This window comes from Fopius arisanus, unplaced genomic scaffold, assembly GCF_000806365.1.
Source record: "Fopius arisanus strain USDA-PBARC FA_bdor unplaced genomic scaffold, ASM80636v1 scaffold00203, whole genome shotgun sequence".
In the NCBI taxonomy this organism is placed as follows: Eukaryota; Metazoa; Arthropoda; class Insecta; order Hymenoptera; family Braconidae; genus Fopius; species Fopius arisanus.
In genome coordinates this window covers 110,938-127,756 of record NW_011887942.1, presented here as the reverse complement: position 1 = coordinate 127,756, position 16,819 = coordinate 110,938, and the positions used below count along the sequence as shown (strand labels likewise).

The following is a 16,819-nucleotide window of genomic DNA, read 5'->3' as shown; positions in this document are numbered from 1 at the left end:
GGTGGGGTGCTAACTTCCCATCATTATTTTGTTTAATTAATTAAAAAATAATGAAGGGTCTACAAAATTTTTTAATTGTATTACAATGATGTACAAAGGTCCTACTATTGATCTAAATAAAAAAACTAATGAATTTTCAATTATGTGGTGCCAACTACCAGTCACCGAGTCCGCCATGCACTGCCCAAAACTCACCGGAGAATGTGTGCCGCCATATTCAACATGGCGATGAGCATAAACTATGATCACGTGATCAATGGGACTACGCCATGACAGTTTTCACGGGTGAATCTTTTTTTTATTGGGAAAAAAGGAAAGGATCCATATATTTCTAAAAAGGTTTTTTGGTAATTCAATTATATTAACAGATTTATTAATAGCTGTATTATGTGATTAGATCTCCAGTAAACTCACTTTTTCCTTGTGGATGATATCATCAATTCCTTATTGTGATGACATTATTGTGATGTAATAATTCCAAAAATCAGGGATTCTCGAAACAGATGATGGATTTTTATTATCGAGTACAGCTGCATGAGAAAATTTATCGTTCTTTGTTATTTATTGCAGAACTAGATGGATGAAGGTAATTGCAAAAAAATGAGAGGACGAACTCGAGGAAGAGGTCGTGGCCGAACTAGGGCTAAAGTCAGAGGTCGTGCAAGAAAAACTGTCAAGGTAGTGTTATTTAAGGTATTATTGAGACTGACTTTATCCTTTATTTTAGTGGATCTGAAGTAGGCCAGAACAGACAGCACAGTTTACTTACCGCACCGTCTTTGAAAAATGATAACAGTCATCACAATTTACTTAACTACAATAACAATTCATAATTTGTATACCCAAAAAAACAATATAGAGCCAAGCACATTCGATATTTTTTAATAGTTCTATGTTTAGATATTCTGAGCAATGGCGTAAAATAGTCACAGCAAAAAAATTCATAAATTATTGTTGTCGATGATTCTTCAACTATTCTCTTCTAGTTCTTGAAGTGGTTAACCTTCTTTCCTATAATAACTCGAAACTAGGTTATATCCGATAATATTCAAATTTATCATTATCAATAATAGTTCATAAATGGAATTAGTGTCAATTCTCTTGAAATATTATTCAATAATAGAAAATAGAATCGTTGATTAGTTTTACTGCACATTAAGTAACTTTCCACGATTTGTTAACCCATTTTACTTTTAAGCTCCAATAGTACTGTAATGTTTCATGGCTTGGACCATTATCGTCAGAAGCCCACACGTCTTAATTGTAAAAATTGAATAACTGATGTGAATCGAAATATCAACCATTCTAATATCAGCATTTTTTTGTTAACAGATAATTGAAAGTGATGAGGAAGATAATGTTGAACATCGAGACGAGAACCAGATTGATAATACTGATAACACCTGTAGTAGGAAAGATGATTCTGAAAATGTACAACATCAGGTTATTTCTGACCATCAATTCGATTTAGAGGCTGATATTTCTCAATTAGAAGCTCCCACCTTTACGACCATTAATCGGGGACCCCCAGAACCGATGTTGAGACTCCGGTGGGACCATCGGGTCAATCTTATTGGTGAAAAAGTTCTCAACCCAATGATTCACTGCTGCGACAAGTGCCTCAAACCTATTCTCATTTACGGACGCATGGTATGTTAAATATATTATTTTATCTCTTAAACGCGAATCGGTTCATTCATTTAGTTATAATTTTTGTTTACATCTGTAGAAAGAATGTCGGTAATATATAATTGGCACTATACTGTTGAAATGTTTTATAGAAGCATGTGAACCGATGCGACAATGTATTAATTTCTCTGCTACCATGCCACACATGATTGATGTCTGATGTCTAAATCTGTGTCTATCGAAGTGCAGATCGATTTTTGTACAGAAACTATCAGAAACTGAATATGACTGAATATTTAGTCCATATGACCCAAAACGTGATTTTTCATGGCCTTAAATCTAGTTTAGACAATTGCTATAAGACACGGCACGGGTTATAAATTTAGATCCCCTTTTTAATAAATGAAGATTTAACATTCCAACTCAAAAGGAGAAAGTTATTGTAATAACTTTTCTTCGTATTTCTCGACGTCCATAATCACCCTGATGAATTTCCAAATACGTGTGAGTGTGTCAATTTTTTTCCAATCGTATGATTTGAACAGATGAAGCAATTTGAAATGTTATTTGTCAATCAATACGTTTTGACGTAACGTAGAACTGATTAGTTTACTCAATTGACCTGCTCACCAGTTTTTTAGTTATGCGCACAAAACGAACGAAAATTTATCAAAATGCGTTATATTCCATCACATTCAATAGTTGCTATGAAAATAGTAATGAGACCTCGATAGAGTTTGTACAATCGATGTATCCCTATATAATTGATCTCTGAGGAAATTTCGAGTGAGGTCTTCTTAGTGGTTTAGTTTTTGAGTGCAAAAATTTGGTACCCTGGAATTACTAGAAAACCAAAAGAATTTCAGAGAGCAGTTTGGAAAATTATGCAGTAAGTTAACTGTGAAGTTCAAAGTTATAAAATGATTAAGTAGGCACACTTCAGCTTCAATAAAATCAATTACAGAAAACGTGTGATAAGCTTTGTGGAATGCGTCAATTCCGGAGGCCCGGTTGGATTATCTCGTTATCTCCTAAAGATAGTTTTTTTTTGTGTTGTTTACCTCGTGCATCATATAAATGCATGCAAGCTGAAGAAAAATTAAAAAAAAACATAAAAAATATAGAGTCCGCGCTTTTTCATTAAAATCCGAGAATAATTGGACAAAAGCGCAAGTTGGAAATGCCTGTTTTGACGTAGCAAAAGTGGGGGGGACGAAAATATCTTCCTGGGCGATCGGTGGAGCATTATTTCACAACGTTGTTCCCTGACAAATTATTAAATATTTTTTAGATTTTTCTACTCATAATGTCCTTACCTCATAATTGGCAGATGTCTCCGAATTAAGTATAGAAAAATTGAGGTGGCGATGAGCTGTCAATTTAGTGGGTGTGATGAGGGGGCTACAAGAACTAGGATGAACGTTGCAGTTTAATTTTGATGTTCAAATGTTTTGAAAAAAATAATTTCCGTATGCGTTCATCCTACTTCTTGTACCCCTCCTCATCTCGTCCACTAAATTGACAGCTGATCGCCACCTCAATTTTTCGCTATCTAATTCGGTAACATCTGCCAATCATGAGGTAACGAAATTATGGCTGAAAAAATCTAAAAAATAATTAAACATTTTTCCGAGAAGAAAATGCTATACATATGCCCCATGTGCTGCGTACGGAACAATTTACATTCAGCATACTTCTCCTCCGCCCCTCCTTCGCACTATGGCTGAAGTGACAGCTGATCGCCACCTCCATTTTTTTAACCTAATTCGAAGACATCTGCCAATAATCAGGTAAGAAAATTATAACTAAAGAAATTTTTAAAATATTTAATAATTCTTCAGCGAACAACTTTGTGAAATAATGCCCCACGAACCGAATAGGAAGATATTTTCTTTTGTCGTCCCCGTCTCCCCTCTGCTCCATCAAATTAGATATTTCCAACGTGTGCTTTTGTACAATTATCCTCCCATTTTAATACAAAAGCACGGACTCTATATTTTTTTTTTTACTTTTTTTTCAGTCTACATGCATTTATGTGATACAGCTTTGCTCCATACAGGACTGCACCAAAGTTTCAGATAAAAGAGACTATCTATATGATAATCAGATACTCCAACCGGGTCTTAACATAAAGTCAATTTCAGAATGAATTGGGAATTTCTTCAATTTCGGTGGAAAAAAAAGGATCTGTATTAATAATTATCTTTAAAAAGTTCCGAATAAGTCTCCAAAATGTCCCGGATTTTTTGAGGATTGATGCGATTCTCAATTTATCCCGTCATTTTTTGGGGAAAAAATCAAATGAATAAATCAATAAAGTCCAGGATAAATCCGTTTTGCCCTTTTACTCTAGGGATAAAGATCGGAAAAATTGGGAATTTCCACAATCTCCGACGAAGAAAGAGAGTTGCATTAAACCCCAATGAAGCCGAATTCTTATGGGGAGTTATTCGGAACTTTTTCACGATTATTGATTGAGACCCCTTTCTCCCTCTGAAATTGTGGAGATCCTCAATTTCTACTATCTTTATCCCGTGAGAAAGGAAGAAACGCCGTCTTACCACTGATTTCAACTACGGAAAAAACCAAGTTTGACATTTTTCTCAGCGTTCTCCTTTTGCATAAATATTCACCAATTAATCACATATATTTTGAACACAGAGAGAATATTCTTAATAATTCGTGAAGAGCGACAAGTAAATTTAAAAAATAAGTAAAAACAAATTAATGAGAGAGTGACTATACACTGAGAAAAAAAATTCTAAAAAATAGAAATTTTACGATTGATTCAAGTCGTTTATCGACATGAATAGTCGCAAAAGAAATGTGTATTGCAAAACACAAATATCGATTTGATTTTAATATTTTCGATTGATAAAAGATTAGATCAATATCATAAGTTCTCTTTTTGGTACTACCTATTTTTCGATATATACAAATCTATATCTATAATATTCTCATATATCAATTATCACATCGAGTTGCATCTTTTTTGGACGAAATGAACCCTCTCCATTCACAAGAAAAACTCAATTTTATACAATGATAATTATTTTTAAGTCAAGTGCATTATAATCGGAATTGATTATTCGTTATTATCCTACTAAATACAAACGAAATAGCAATGGATAATTTTTTCGCTAAAACCAAAACAAGTTAAACTATATTTAAAACCATGACGAATTGAAGCAAATCAAAATAACACTACACAAAAATATTTCATATTTCACCATAATCGATTTCGAATCATTTCAAATATTTGATCGTAGTTTAAACAGTTTCTTTCTTGATTTTAATTTCTCCATAGTTTTAGTCCATACTTCAAAATTTTTTAATGTTAAAAACTTTGAAAAAAATGTAATCCTTTCAAATCGTTTCAAACCTTATTCGGCTCAACATAATGATTTATGTGATTAGGCTCAGACATTATATACTTTGAGATAAAATTATAGTCATTCAATCGGAGTTACATTTGCTATAGACGAAAAAATAGATATTAGAGTGAAATGTTGGTTTTATTCATTTTATTCACGAATTTTTGTTGAATCTGTCTTACATCTATTCAGGACGACAGAATATATAGTATAGTGTGAAATGTTGTTGTCATTCATTTTATTCGTGAAATTTGTCAATACATATAATTTTTCTTTTCATCACTTGACTTTTTGGTGATTAATAATTAACTCACAATGACACTAAGATAAATTAAACTTAATTGGAACGTTAGACTTATAATTAATGGAATTGAGGATATAAATTGAAAAATAGAAAGAGCTTACTGATACTGATTATCCCTGAAAAAAGTAGCAGAATATTCCAGACGAAAAAATTGGCATTCAGTTAGTTGACTGTGCATGACATCAAGCTTTTAAAAAAGGAGAAACAAATGCGACCCATGAAAACTTATATCGTCGAGCAATTTGCGATAAATGAAGATTATGCTTAATCTTCGGATCAAACTAAAAATACAATGAGGGAGTCACATGCACGGAATAACAATTTTTGCGCACGATAAAGAAAAAACATGATGCGCAATGTTACTAGCCAAATGCGCTCTCGTTAACATATGCCAATTATTAGTATGATTGATTTCATATACTTGAAGATGTTCGTTTATTTTAACAGTTTGTAACTCACGAAGGACAAAATATATGTTTTCATCAATCTCGAAAAGATACTTAATTATCGCGAAAGTTGGCAGAGTATTCTCCGATTTTAAAACTATTGCAATGTCTTCTTTATATGTTGTACCACCATATTTAATCCACGATAGGGCCTGAATGTTCTCTTGGATTCCTTCGGGAAGAGCATGTATGAAAAATTCGAGACCTTCAAGTGATGTTAGATAATGTTCGTACTTTTTCCCAAACGTGATCTCATTCTCAAATGATTTGTTCCTATTAAATTGATAAGCTAACTGAAGTTGATGTTTTTGAGCTAGCGTACGAGGCTCATTAACACTAGTCGTCAGCATATTTGCTGTATTCTTGAATTCTTTATGTTTTCCCTCGTAACGTATTGTTGTGATGTAACATAGGGGGCCCAATTTTCTCATGGCATGTATATGATGGAGTAAAAAATGATGTTTAGACTTCAATTTGCCAAATAATTCCAAATATAATTTGTGATGCTTAGTAATCAATTTTTTTAAAAACTTCCACAATTCTTCCGTGAAATTAGGACCCATAATAATGCAATACATCTAACTGAACATTTTATACAGTTCCCTTATCGCCTTTGGGCACATAGTCACCTATAAGTATACCCAGATGCTGAATGAGAAAAGGAATTTCGGATGCCGCAACAGAAATAAATCTATTTTTTACTTGCTTTTTTGATATAGGTGGAGGAAGATTGATTCCATTAGACAAATCCACATTCAAATTCGACAGTTGATTATTTAAATCATTGATAGATAAATATTTTTTAATAAAAATCAAATGATTCAGTATGTGACCCATCTCATAGCGAGCTATACCCTCATTAATGTCGTGTGTGGGATCAACCGTTGATATATCACAAACGTGACCTATTACTGAGTTGAAAATACATTCATCCCTTATTCCATGTGTACCATTGACTCGATCTTTTTGATATTTTCGTTTTGTTCGTAATAATGTTTTTTTTTCAGAGACTTGAGTTTGTGTCATGTTTTTATCGGCTTCGCAAATTCTATAAAAATATTTTGCGCTGAAACTTTTTTGAAACCCAAGAAGTGCATTCAAACCCAAGTTGTCTCCCAGAATTCTTGCCACTACAAAATACACGCTCTCTTCGTTTCCATCAATATTCAAAATAATACCTTCGTCAGCTAAATCTTCCAATTCTTTGAGTAAACGAGCATATATAAATTTATTCCCAAATTGTCCATAGTCTGTTTCACGATGTATTTGGGTTAGAAATAAATTTTGTAATTTACTGGCGACTTGAGGTGGAAGAAAACTTATGCTATAGTACACTCCATTGAGTTTTTTTATGCCCTGGTGACTTCCCAACGGATTATTAGACTCATATGCATCAGAGAACACGTTTAACGGAATTATTTGTTTGTCTTTAAACCGTAATTTAATTTGTTTCCATACATCACATTGAAGCATCGATGAAATCACGGGATCAGTTGTACTTTCACATTCACCAATTATTTTGGTTATGGAATGGTACACCTGAGTACATTCCAAAACTTTTTTTAATACTGCCTTCATTGAAACAAACTCAATCGTTGTTTTTCCCATAGGGGACTGGGATTTTTCTGAACAGCTCGTGACCTGATGAGCTTGCCGAATTGTCTGAATGGTTTGTTTTTGATAATCATTGATAAGGCTCCAAACTTCATGCGCGGTTGCTTTGTTCAATTGACTATTAGCATTTAATTTCATGGCTAATGTGGCAGCTATGTGGGTGTACTTCTGTTGCACTCCATGTAAAAAAAAACTGAGGGAATTTTTAGTCATTGCTGAATTTATTGTATTCATATCGAAATTCTTGGGTAGATCCAAAGACATGTACTTTTCTGGACAATTCTATTCTATAACCTCCGGGAATGATTCTACGTTTGACTGCCGACTTAATTCCAGCAAAATTCGCGATTCATTGCTATTGGTACTAGAGTGAGGTTGCTCTTTAATTTCTCCGACTTTTACTTTTTTACCGGTCGGTTGGCACCCAACCTAGATTCGTCCTCAATAAGTTCATCAACTGACACATGATTTTTTTGGACATGTGAAATATAACTGTAAATGGTGCTAAACGACTAATCGCAGCTTAAATGGGGACAATAAAATCTTCCGTGAGTCGATTGATGAAAACAATTTATCTGCAATATGAGTAATTTTGGTTTTGTCAGTTTCTCGGGACATAAAGGACATGCAAATATGGTGGCTTTCCTTGTATCCATGCTAACGATCGAACATCCCCAAATATAATAGCATGTGCTTGTTATGAAAAATAGGAAAAATATCAATCTCAATTTTTCTTTAAAAAATGACTTTCTTGTAAAATCCAAGAAGTGAAAACATGTTTAATAATCTTGATATCTTTTTTCATGTTTTCATTGTTGCTGTCAAGTTTCTTAATCCTTATTTCCTTCAGTAAAAATGTAAAAGGAAGAAAGCATTTTATCCCTTTTAAAAAAAAGCATGTAACGTTTTTTGTCAGCTTTTTTTGGCGCTATGCATATCAAATTATAACTATATAATATAATATATATATATATAATATATATAATATATAATATATGTAATTATATATATATATTAATTTTTTTTAATATCATAATATTTAATATTTTTATTTTATTTTTACATTTTTCCTTTTCCTATTACCATTGTTACCATGGTTTGATAGGCGCCCCTTCGTCTTAGCCTTTAGCCTCTCCTACTATCCTCTCATTATTTTTGCGGTAGCATGGGCCGACTTTCTGTACTGCGCCCATTTGGCGTGTACTGAGGGAAACCATGTAAAACCTCAGTAGCGCAGCCGGCCGGTACTGCGGGGATTCTGCTGTGTTCATCAGTCACACTGACTCGGTGAACACACCAGCTCTCCGCACCCGTGCCTGACGGCGGCAGTCTACACGCCGATGGGTGTGACTAAGCGGGCACCCATCCAAGTACTAACCCAACTGAGCGTTGCTTAGCTTGGGTGATCGCCGGAGTCACACACCGCCCGCGTGGCTACTGTCGCCGCTTATAAATTTAATATAATTTATAAAAATAAATTAAATTAAATTATCAAATTTATTAAATTTTAAATTATTTTTTTTATATAAATTTTTAGACTTTTTTCATTTTTTTTTAAATTCTATACATGTATATATCACATTGGAAATAACCGTGAATATAAATATATATACTCCAATGATAACACCCCATACGTGGACGATTTGGCGCGCATAGCGCGCCATATACGCTAGTAAATTAAATTTGTCAAGGAACTATTGTTGACGATTAACAAGAAATAATTTTACCTATTCAGCATCAAATAAAAATATATAAGTACAAACTCCGATTGCATACTATGCAGTGTCCATCTCGAGTGGTACTTCGTCTTGCTGCTCCTCTGTTGAATGACTGTTGCTTTCCATGTCGGGTGCTTCCACGAATGTGCCTTTCTTGGATTGATATTGAGTAAGATCGGTTAGCACTTCTGAAACTATTGCATCTTGTTGAGAAGACATTTTGTACACAGTTACCTTGATAATATTCTAAAGGTGCTGGCTTTCCACAGGAAAATGAACGTTGCAAACCATAAATGCCTTAAAAACAATATCCAGTGTCTGCGAAACACTTAGCACTTTGTATCTCACGCCACCAAGGCAGACGTATACATCAGTAACAGCTCCAATAGTACCTCCAACCACCAGAATACATGGTTTCATGTGCTGTTTATGAAATTTAGCAACATTTACTTTGCCCTGAAGTGTCTTCTCGATAGCCTTCTCAGTCTGTAATAAAGTGCAATTGATGATTTTTTGTGAGGTGAAAAACTTCATGCATTTTTATTGTCCCCTGAAAATTCAAGGACAATTCTAATTTTTCAGTGCATGAAGAATGGAAATTCCCCAATACCCGTGAATATCCAGTGAAACATGATAACTTCCAAATTCATCTGAAATTTCAAAGAATTAGAAATGCCAAGATGTCATTGCTTCAATTTCTCCGATTTTTATTAATTTTCACGCAAAAATTTCTGAATTTTCCCGGCTTTTATTAATTTTAATGGAATGACTCAACAAAAATGACAGATTTCAAGGATTTTTCCATAATTACGAATTTTAAAGGAAATGATTCCCTAATATTTCAATGGAACTGTCATTTGTCTAATTTTTTGAGACCATGACTGGAAAAATTCACGCAACTTCGCGATTCCACGTACCTTCCAAATTAAAGAGGAGAAATTCCATACCAAATCTTCAAAAATGAATTGTAGAAAATCGAAAAATTTTTCCGCTTCGTCTCTGTTTCTGTCTCATGAGTTTTAACACTTTTAGAAACATAGAGAAGTTAATTGAATAAGAACAGAACATTCAATTGCTCTACGATCGTATTCTACTAATACATTTTTCCTCCAGTTCAGTAATTGATCTAATTTTTTCGTTAATTCCATTATGGTCTAACTTTGAGGTTTTGAAATTAGGATAGCGGAATAGTTTTGGTTTTTTACCGATAATTTTAGTAATAACAATAGCATTTCCTGACGTAAATTTTTAGATAATTATTCTTTCAAAATAACCTTCTAAGGAACACTGATTAAATATTCAGATGAAAAATCAAAATACGATTTTTAAAATCATGTATTAAAATATTTAACCATACATACCGAAGCCTGGACGAGGAGACTCTCCTGACAATCGGGGATGGATGGTTTCTAGCTTCTAGACACCTTTTGTTGAGGAGGAATGTGATGAGCAAGCATGTGTAGCTGAATCGCCACTCGATTATTCTCATTTGTGTCTGGATGATCAAGAAGTTCGACCCAATTTTTCACGCTCTCATCTCGAGTTTTAATAGAGCGAATCGCATTGATACCGCTCATGAATAAATCCCATTGCTCACGTGTCGGCTGAGCGTCAGGTTCGAAGCCTCTTGGGTTTTTTAATATTGGCCAGTTTTCAATGAAACGATTAACACTATCACCAGCTTTAGTTGCATGTGAGTCACGTTCCCTCTTGAGTGTGTCCCAGTATGTTTGAACGCGGTCCCAGGGCTCAGAATTCTGCTGTAACCACTGTCTCTGCTTTTGCCTCTCAGGATTGTCAGCTATAAGTTTCAGATTTCTTAATCCAAATTTGTAAAAAAACCTTAGTCATTTTATTTGACTGCCATGGATTATTAAGATAATCATTAAATTATATAGCACTGAACATGGTAATAATTAACTCTAGTTATGTATCACTATAACCTTCAGACTCAATTCATTCAATTATTATTACTGTAATTACCTGTTGTTTCGACTTATTCTCCTTCCACTACCCTCACACTATTCTTCTATCTCTTCGAAGCTCTTAAGTTAGAGATTAAATTTCTATATTGATTGGCAATTTTGCCTCTGGGGCCTACGGGTTTTCGGCCCAATTTTTTATTTCCAGGGACAGGTAAAATATAGCAAATTTGCCAGGATCTCCAAACACTCCTTAGCAAGTCTATTGGGAAAACGAAGAGGGGAATTCGAGTTACTAATCATAAATATTTAATTCATTAGAAATAGTAACAACGAAAAAAAAAATACTTTTTCAACTCCTTCACAGCAGCTTTAACAACTATGTCAGCAATCTTGTTGCGTGCCTATGTAGGTTTAACAAATTCCTCAGTTTTTTCGTAATGATTAAGGACTTCCTTCCCGTGAATATCCGCAATTAATCCTCTTTTGATTGAGAAAAACTGAAAAAGTAAGGCCTTTCCAACATATCCACACTGCCTTTCTAGACGAAATCGATCAAAATCGTTCTGATTTTTGACATTCCTAGAATCGTCCTCATTATTCACTGGCTAGGACGCCGATGGTCTGGAATTATCCTGTTAAAGCAGAATATTTCAGGGAATATAGTCGCTTCAAACTCAGTTAAAAACAAATTCAGAGCATACCCGCTAGGAAATTCTATTGGAATACATATAATGGTTTTGAAGAAATTGCATTTATCAGTTAAAAGCGGTTTTCTATGATTATCCTTTTATTGATACTATCTATTAAAAATTCCACAAACCTCCCATCCAATTCTTGTAAAATATCGAGAATCAAGTTTATGTTTGAATATTTTTTCCCAGAATATTGCATGCAAATTGACCAACATTAAGCTGAGAAAAATAATCCGGTAACTATGACTCCAATTTTTTTCACAGTTTTTGTTATAATTTTATAAAAATAATCAAATTTATTTTACACAAAAAAGTAAAGTTGTCGCTGTTTCTCGAAAAGCAGTTCAATATTTTCTAAAAAAAAAGTCCCTTGGATTAAGGAGGCAAGGACAAGTTAAAATAAATATTCCATGCAATTTCCTCAACATTAAGCACTTGAATCTTCTATTGAATTTGTTTGGGCATTTTTGATCGATTAAATTATAATTATTACTACTGAGGATGATTTCGACATATCCTCCATCTCCCACGTGTTAATTGGCTCCAATTCTTCCGAAGCTAAAATTTGTAATGTTAATGGATTAATACCTTCACCTGAAAAAGAAGTAAGAGGCGATAATGACGGTCAACAGATTCATGGATGCATCGGTAACAAATTCTAAATGAAATTTCCGCTCCATTTTCCCAGGAAAATTCATGAAAATTGAAAAAAATGAAAATTGTTAAAATCAATGTTGTTAAATGTTCAAAGAAAATTATTATTTCATGTATTTTCTGTCGCTGGCCATAAAGGGAGTAAAGTTGGCTTATTTTTCATAGAAGGAAAATTATGATTTTGTTTTACTAGCAATACATGAATGCTGTTTTTTTACTAGTTTATATATAAAAAATAATATTACAATTTGCCTAACAATTCTAGCTTATAATAGTATCATATATTTAACTTTCTGTGCAAAAATAACCAAGGAAAAGTAAAATTGTTATTTCTTTATTAATCCGGCGTTAGGCGCGTTGTTGCGCATTAGGCGCAAAATGAAAATATTCTGTTGTAATTTCGTGAATGATTCAGGTAACTCTTCTAGTCGATTTCAGTGTCGAGAAATAATTCATCGATTACGATATACGAGACAGTAATTTTCATTTAAGGCTCCATTTGAATTTTAATCTGTTGTTTCCAATTCTAGTAGGAATAAATTAATCTATTACACTTACTCTTAAAAATTTGCAATAGTTGTATCTGCCATGAGAACGCTCGCTGTTGCGAGGAGATGATTACTTCAAATGTGGTCGAATTATCCTTTTTAAGTTTTCGGCTATTAAATGGAAAGATTATGTTTTGAGCGCATAATTGAAGGTTAATGTCTGGAATAACCGCCCCCCCCCCCCCATTAATAAATATAAAAAAAAAATGACTCTTGTTATATTAACCAAGTTTTGCCCTTCAATACACTGCCAAAGCCCGTGGAATAAATGTGAGTGAAAGAAACAATAAAGGCGGAAAAATAAATATACCGATATAGTGTCGTGTGGGTCCCTCAATTGTCCCTGAGATTCCTGAGCCCTCCTCCCCCAGTGCTATCACTGGTGACATGATTAGCGAGTGATTATATTTTATATTCAATATTGGAATATCTACAGAAGGATAGCGGCGAGTAAATCACTCATTGTGGCGATGATGGTGTGTGGTCTTGCGAGGTGAGGTGCGTCTCGTAGGGATTGAGTGAACCGGACGGGATGATCAAATTAACACCTTTCTGTGTGTCCATTGTCTTTCAATATAAATCACAAAAAAATTCAACGAAATTCACTCACCCTGTGAACAAAAATCTATCTAATTTTTTATCTGTAGTTGTGGAGCACGTTAATTCGTGATCTTTGCGTTATTAACATTCATCTCCGAATGTTGCTTTTCCGTTATAATTGTTCACCCACAGAATTTACAATGATCGATGCCTTCCGAAGTCCTCACGTTGTACTGCTACTAGGAGTCAAGGGAGAAACGATAAATTTCGGGCGATACCCTTTCAACACGCGAAATTCGGAGAAATGATCTTCCTTTTAATTTTTCGGCTGTCAAACGGAAAAGATTGTGTTTTCACCAGAGAATTGAAAAATCGCTGTAATCGACTTTTGTTTTCGCTGAAAATAAAAACCATGAGCACTGGAATGGAGTTTTCAATAATATTAGAAATTGAATCAATGTGTAAAACAGATGAATAAATTAATAAAAATATCGGTGTGATACTTACATGTTTATTATAACACTTAGTTTGATATGATTCAGATTCACTATCAGAATATTTTCAGCACAACACAAAATATATTCATGCAATTGTAAATCGATTAGCACAGAATCCGTTCCGATTCACATTAAATGTTGATCAGCGATTTTATGTGGACGCAAATATAATCCACTGAATAGTATACTGCTGTAACCAAAAAATTTGACGGCATTGTAGCAATCAATGGCAAATATTCGCCGCAATGACAGCAGTATTGAAGCCATTCACTTTGTTCAGCGGAATCGAACGAATGAAAAAAAAATTTTTCTTTGTTTAAGAAATGAAAAATTGAGGCAAAGATTCAATAAATTGGACCATTCAATTTGGAGATCGAATCGAAAGTCATTTTCTCGAATGAAATAAAAATTTTATAGTTCTAAAACCGTGATATCCCCTCAAAATTAAATATGTAAATATCCAATTAATCAGTGTCACGATATGTTACAAAAGAATATCTCTTTGATTTAAAGACGAATTCATAGATGCAATAGAATATTTATTGGGTTTATGAGGAATATATTCTTAAACATTCATTACTACGATACATTTCCGGCAAGAAGTTCTTTCTTCAATTCAAACTAAATTTTTCATCGTTTGAATTGATATTCATTCAGGTGCAAATGTGAAAAAAAAATCTTTGAACCAAAACCAAAGAGTATGATTTAAACGAAAATTTAGTTGTGTGAAGCCGTTTCTGTCGCAAAAACACAGATTTACTAAATGCGAGAAATTTTTTTTCTCAGTGTAGGGAATCAAATATTAGTAAATATTTTTCTCTTACTAACTACCTGATTGTAATTCGAAGTCCTAAGGTGGACGGAAATTATTCCTGTGGGATCTTCTCTGTCTTCTGCTAGAGTTATTGATTTTATTCTTTTGCACAAAAGCTAAATAACGGTTTTTTAACTTTTTCATGTACTCGTCGTTCTCGTTCAGCCACCAGAATTTGTTTTGGACTCTTGAGAAGTCTTCGAAATCATAGTTAGGTATATCTCTAGCATATAAGAGTTTCTGCGTCTTAAAATTATCGATGAGGATTTTTTTATTGTTCATGTGTCTTCGAACATGATATAAGATCGGTTTGTTCGATTCATCTTGAAACAATCCGATCTTATCATAATACGTAAAATATTGTGGTTTTACATGACCATATATGGCTCCGTCTACAGCTTCATCAATTGGGAACTCTGTTAGAGCATTAATCGTCTTATTAGAAATTTCTTTGATTTTATTATAATAATTTCTAGCTAAGCGTAGAATAAAGATATCAATTCTTGGTAGTTGAGCTTTGTCGTAAAGGATTTTATTACTTACCCTTTTTCTAAAATTAGAATGCAAAGATCTATGTAGAAATAGTGACGACCTGAGACAGTTTCGTTCGAATACTCTCAATTTTTCCGTTTGGGAGACCCATATTCCATAAGAATTCCGAAGCATACGTAAGCAATGGTTTGATCAAAAGCAAATAACAGATTATTCTGGCTCTTTTGTTGATAAATCTGTTGTGGAATAAATGCCCTAAGGCTTTATATCTTTTTCGGGCTTTTTCAATTGGCAAATCAGTGTGTTTTGCACATCTCACTAAGTAATCTAGGTGTACACCAAAGTATTTGACTAGATCTTTATTAGGGATGGGTGTTATTTCATTTGAGACTGAATTCTCAATTTTAATTTCAAATTCTTTAGTGCTTTTCTTCTTTTTTGATGAGAGATGACAGGAAGTATTGCGGAAGAGAATGGACTCGCTCTTGGTCGGGTTGACCTTCAAGTTCCACATGGAATATAAATTGTGTGACCTTGGCTGGGGAATTAAAATATAATAATTCCCGGCGAAGACACGATATTGGGGAATTTACGATATTGTGAAAAATTTGGGACATTGATTATAACTTACGGGAGGACCTGAAATAATAAAAAGGGGGGGGTTTGAAATGATTACTCGGAGGGATTTATGAATGGACTATCTGTATTCTGATCTCATAACACAATATTAACACAAAAAATAATCCGGACCTTTTGACTAATAACTCGAGGGTGGGGGGTAAGGCCAACTCACTTGCGGCTACGCGAAATATTATATCCTTTTATAAAATGGACATACACCTCAAATCTCGAATCGAATCGAACATATCGAAATTCCGTAACACTTATTCGTAATTGGTAGATACATTGACAGCGGCAAAATTTGAATTTCAAGTATCAAATAAATCAAGTAGAAGGATGAGTTAATTAGTAGAAAATGAAAAATTAGTTAGAAAATGGAAATGAAACAAGTTACTCATAAAATTTGTTATCACAACAGCCGGGTTATAAATTAATTGATTTCATTAATTTAATTACATATTAATTATATTATCGAAAGTACAGTGACAAATAAAAAATGATGTGTCAAACAATTTAATCTCTACTTTACCAGTTTTTATATGGATAATACACTGTAAGTATAAATGTTTTATTATTTATAATATTTCAAATCATTAATGAATCTTCTGACCTGTTTTATACATGAAAAATGTTTGTACACATTCATCAAAATTAAAAAAACACCAGAGGATGCTAATTATGCCATCTACCTGCTAAAATTGTTAATGTCATGTCAATTATGCCACCTACCAGCGATCTTATAAATCTGAATATCGAATGATTCCATAAGATCTTTCATTCCCAATTGTATTTCCGGTTTATTGAAGAAGCCCACTAACACGCATGCAGTAAAAAATTTTCCTTATCAAATTTAATCGAAGTGACAAAATGACATCAGAGCAGTATCAATTCACTTCAACTGAGGAGATGAACAATTTTGAGGATGGTGACACGGCCATGTTAGTATTTTTT

The 16,819-nt window shown here is 33.5% G+C and overlaps 1 protein-coding gene across 3 annotated transcripts in view; it reads left to right on the top strand.

The window, feature by feature from the left end:
* Positions 1 to 195: 195 nt before the first annotated feature.
* Positions 196 to 16,819, top strand: part of Hakai (E3 ubiquitin-protein ligase Hakai) — a 72,805-nt gene continuing 56,181 nt past the window's right edge. Inside the window, exons 1-3 of one of the 3 annotated variants that reach the window (XM_011314714.1) lie at positions 196 to 339; positions 571 to 693; positions 1,333 to 1,650. In XM_011314714.1, coding sequence (XP_011313016.1) covers positions 577 to 693; positions 1,333 to 1,650 — 435 coding nt within the window. In that variant the 5' untranslated portion in view covers positions 196 to 339; positions 571 to 576. Of the gene's footprint in view, positions 348 to 570; positions 694 to 1,332; positions 1,651 to 16,819 lie in introns of all 3 variants that reach the window. The other 2 variants (XM_011314711.1, XM_011314715.1) reach the window with 2 other exon arrangements.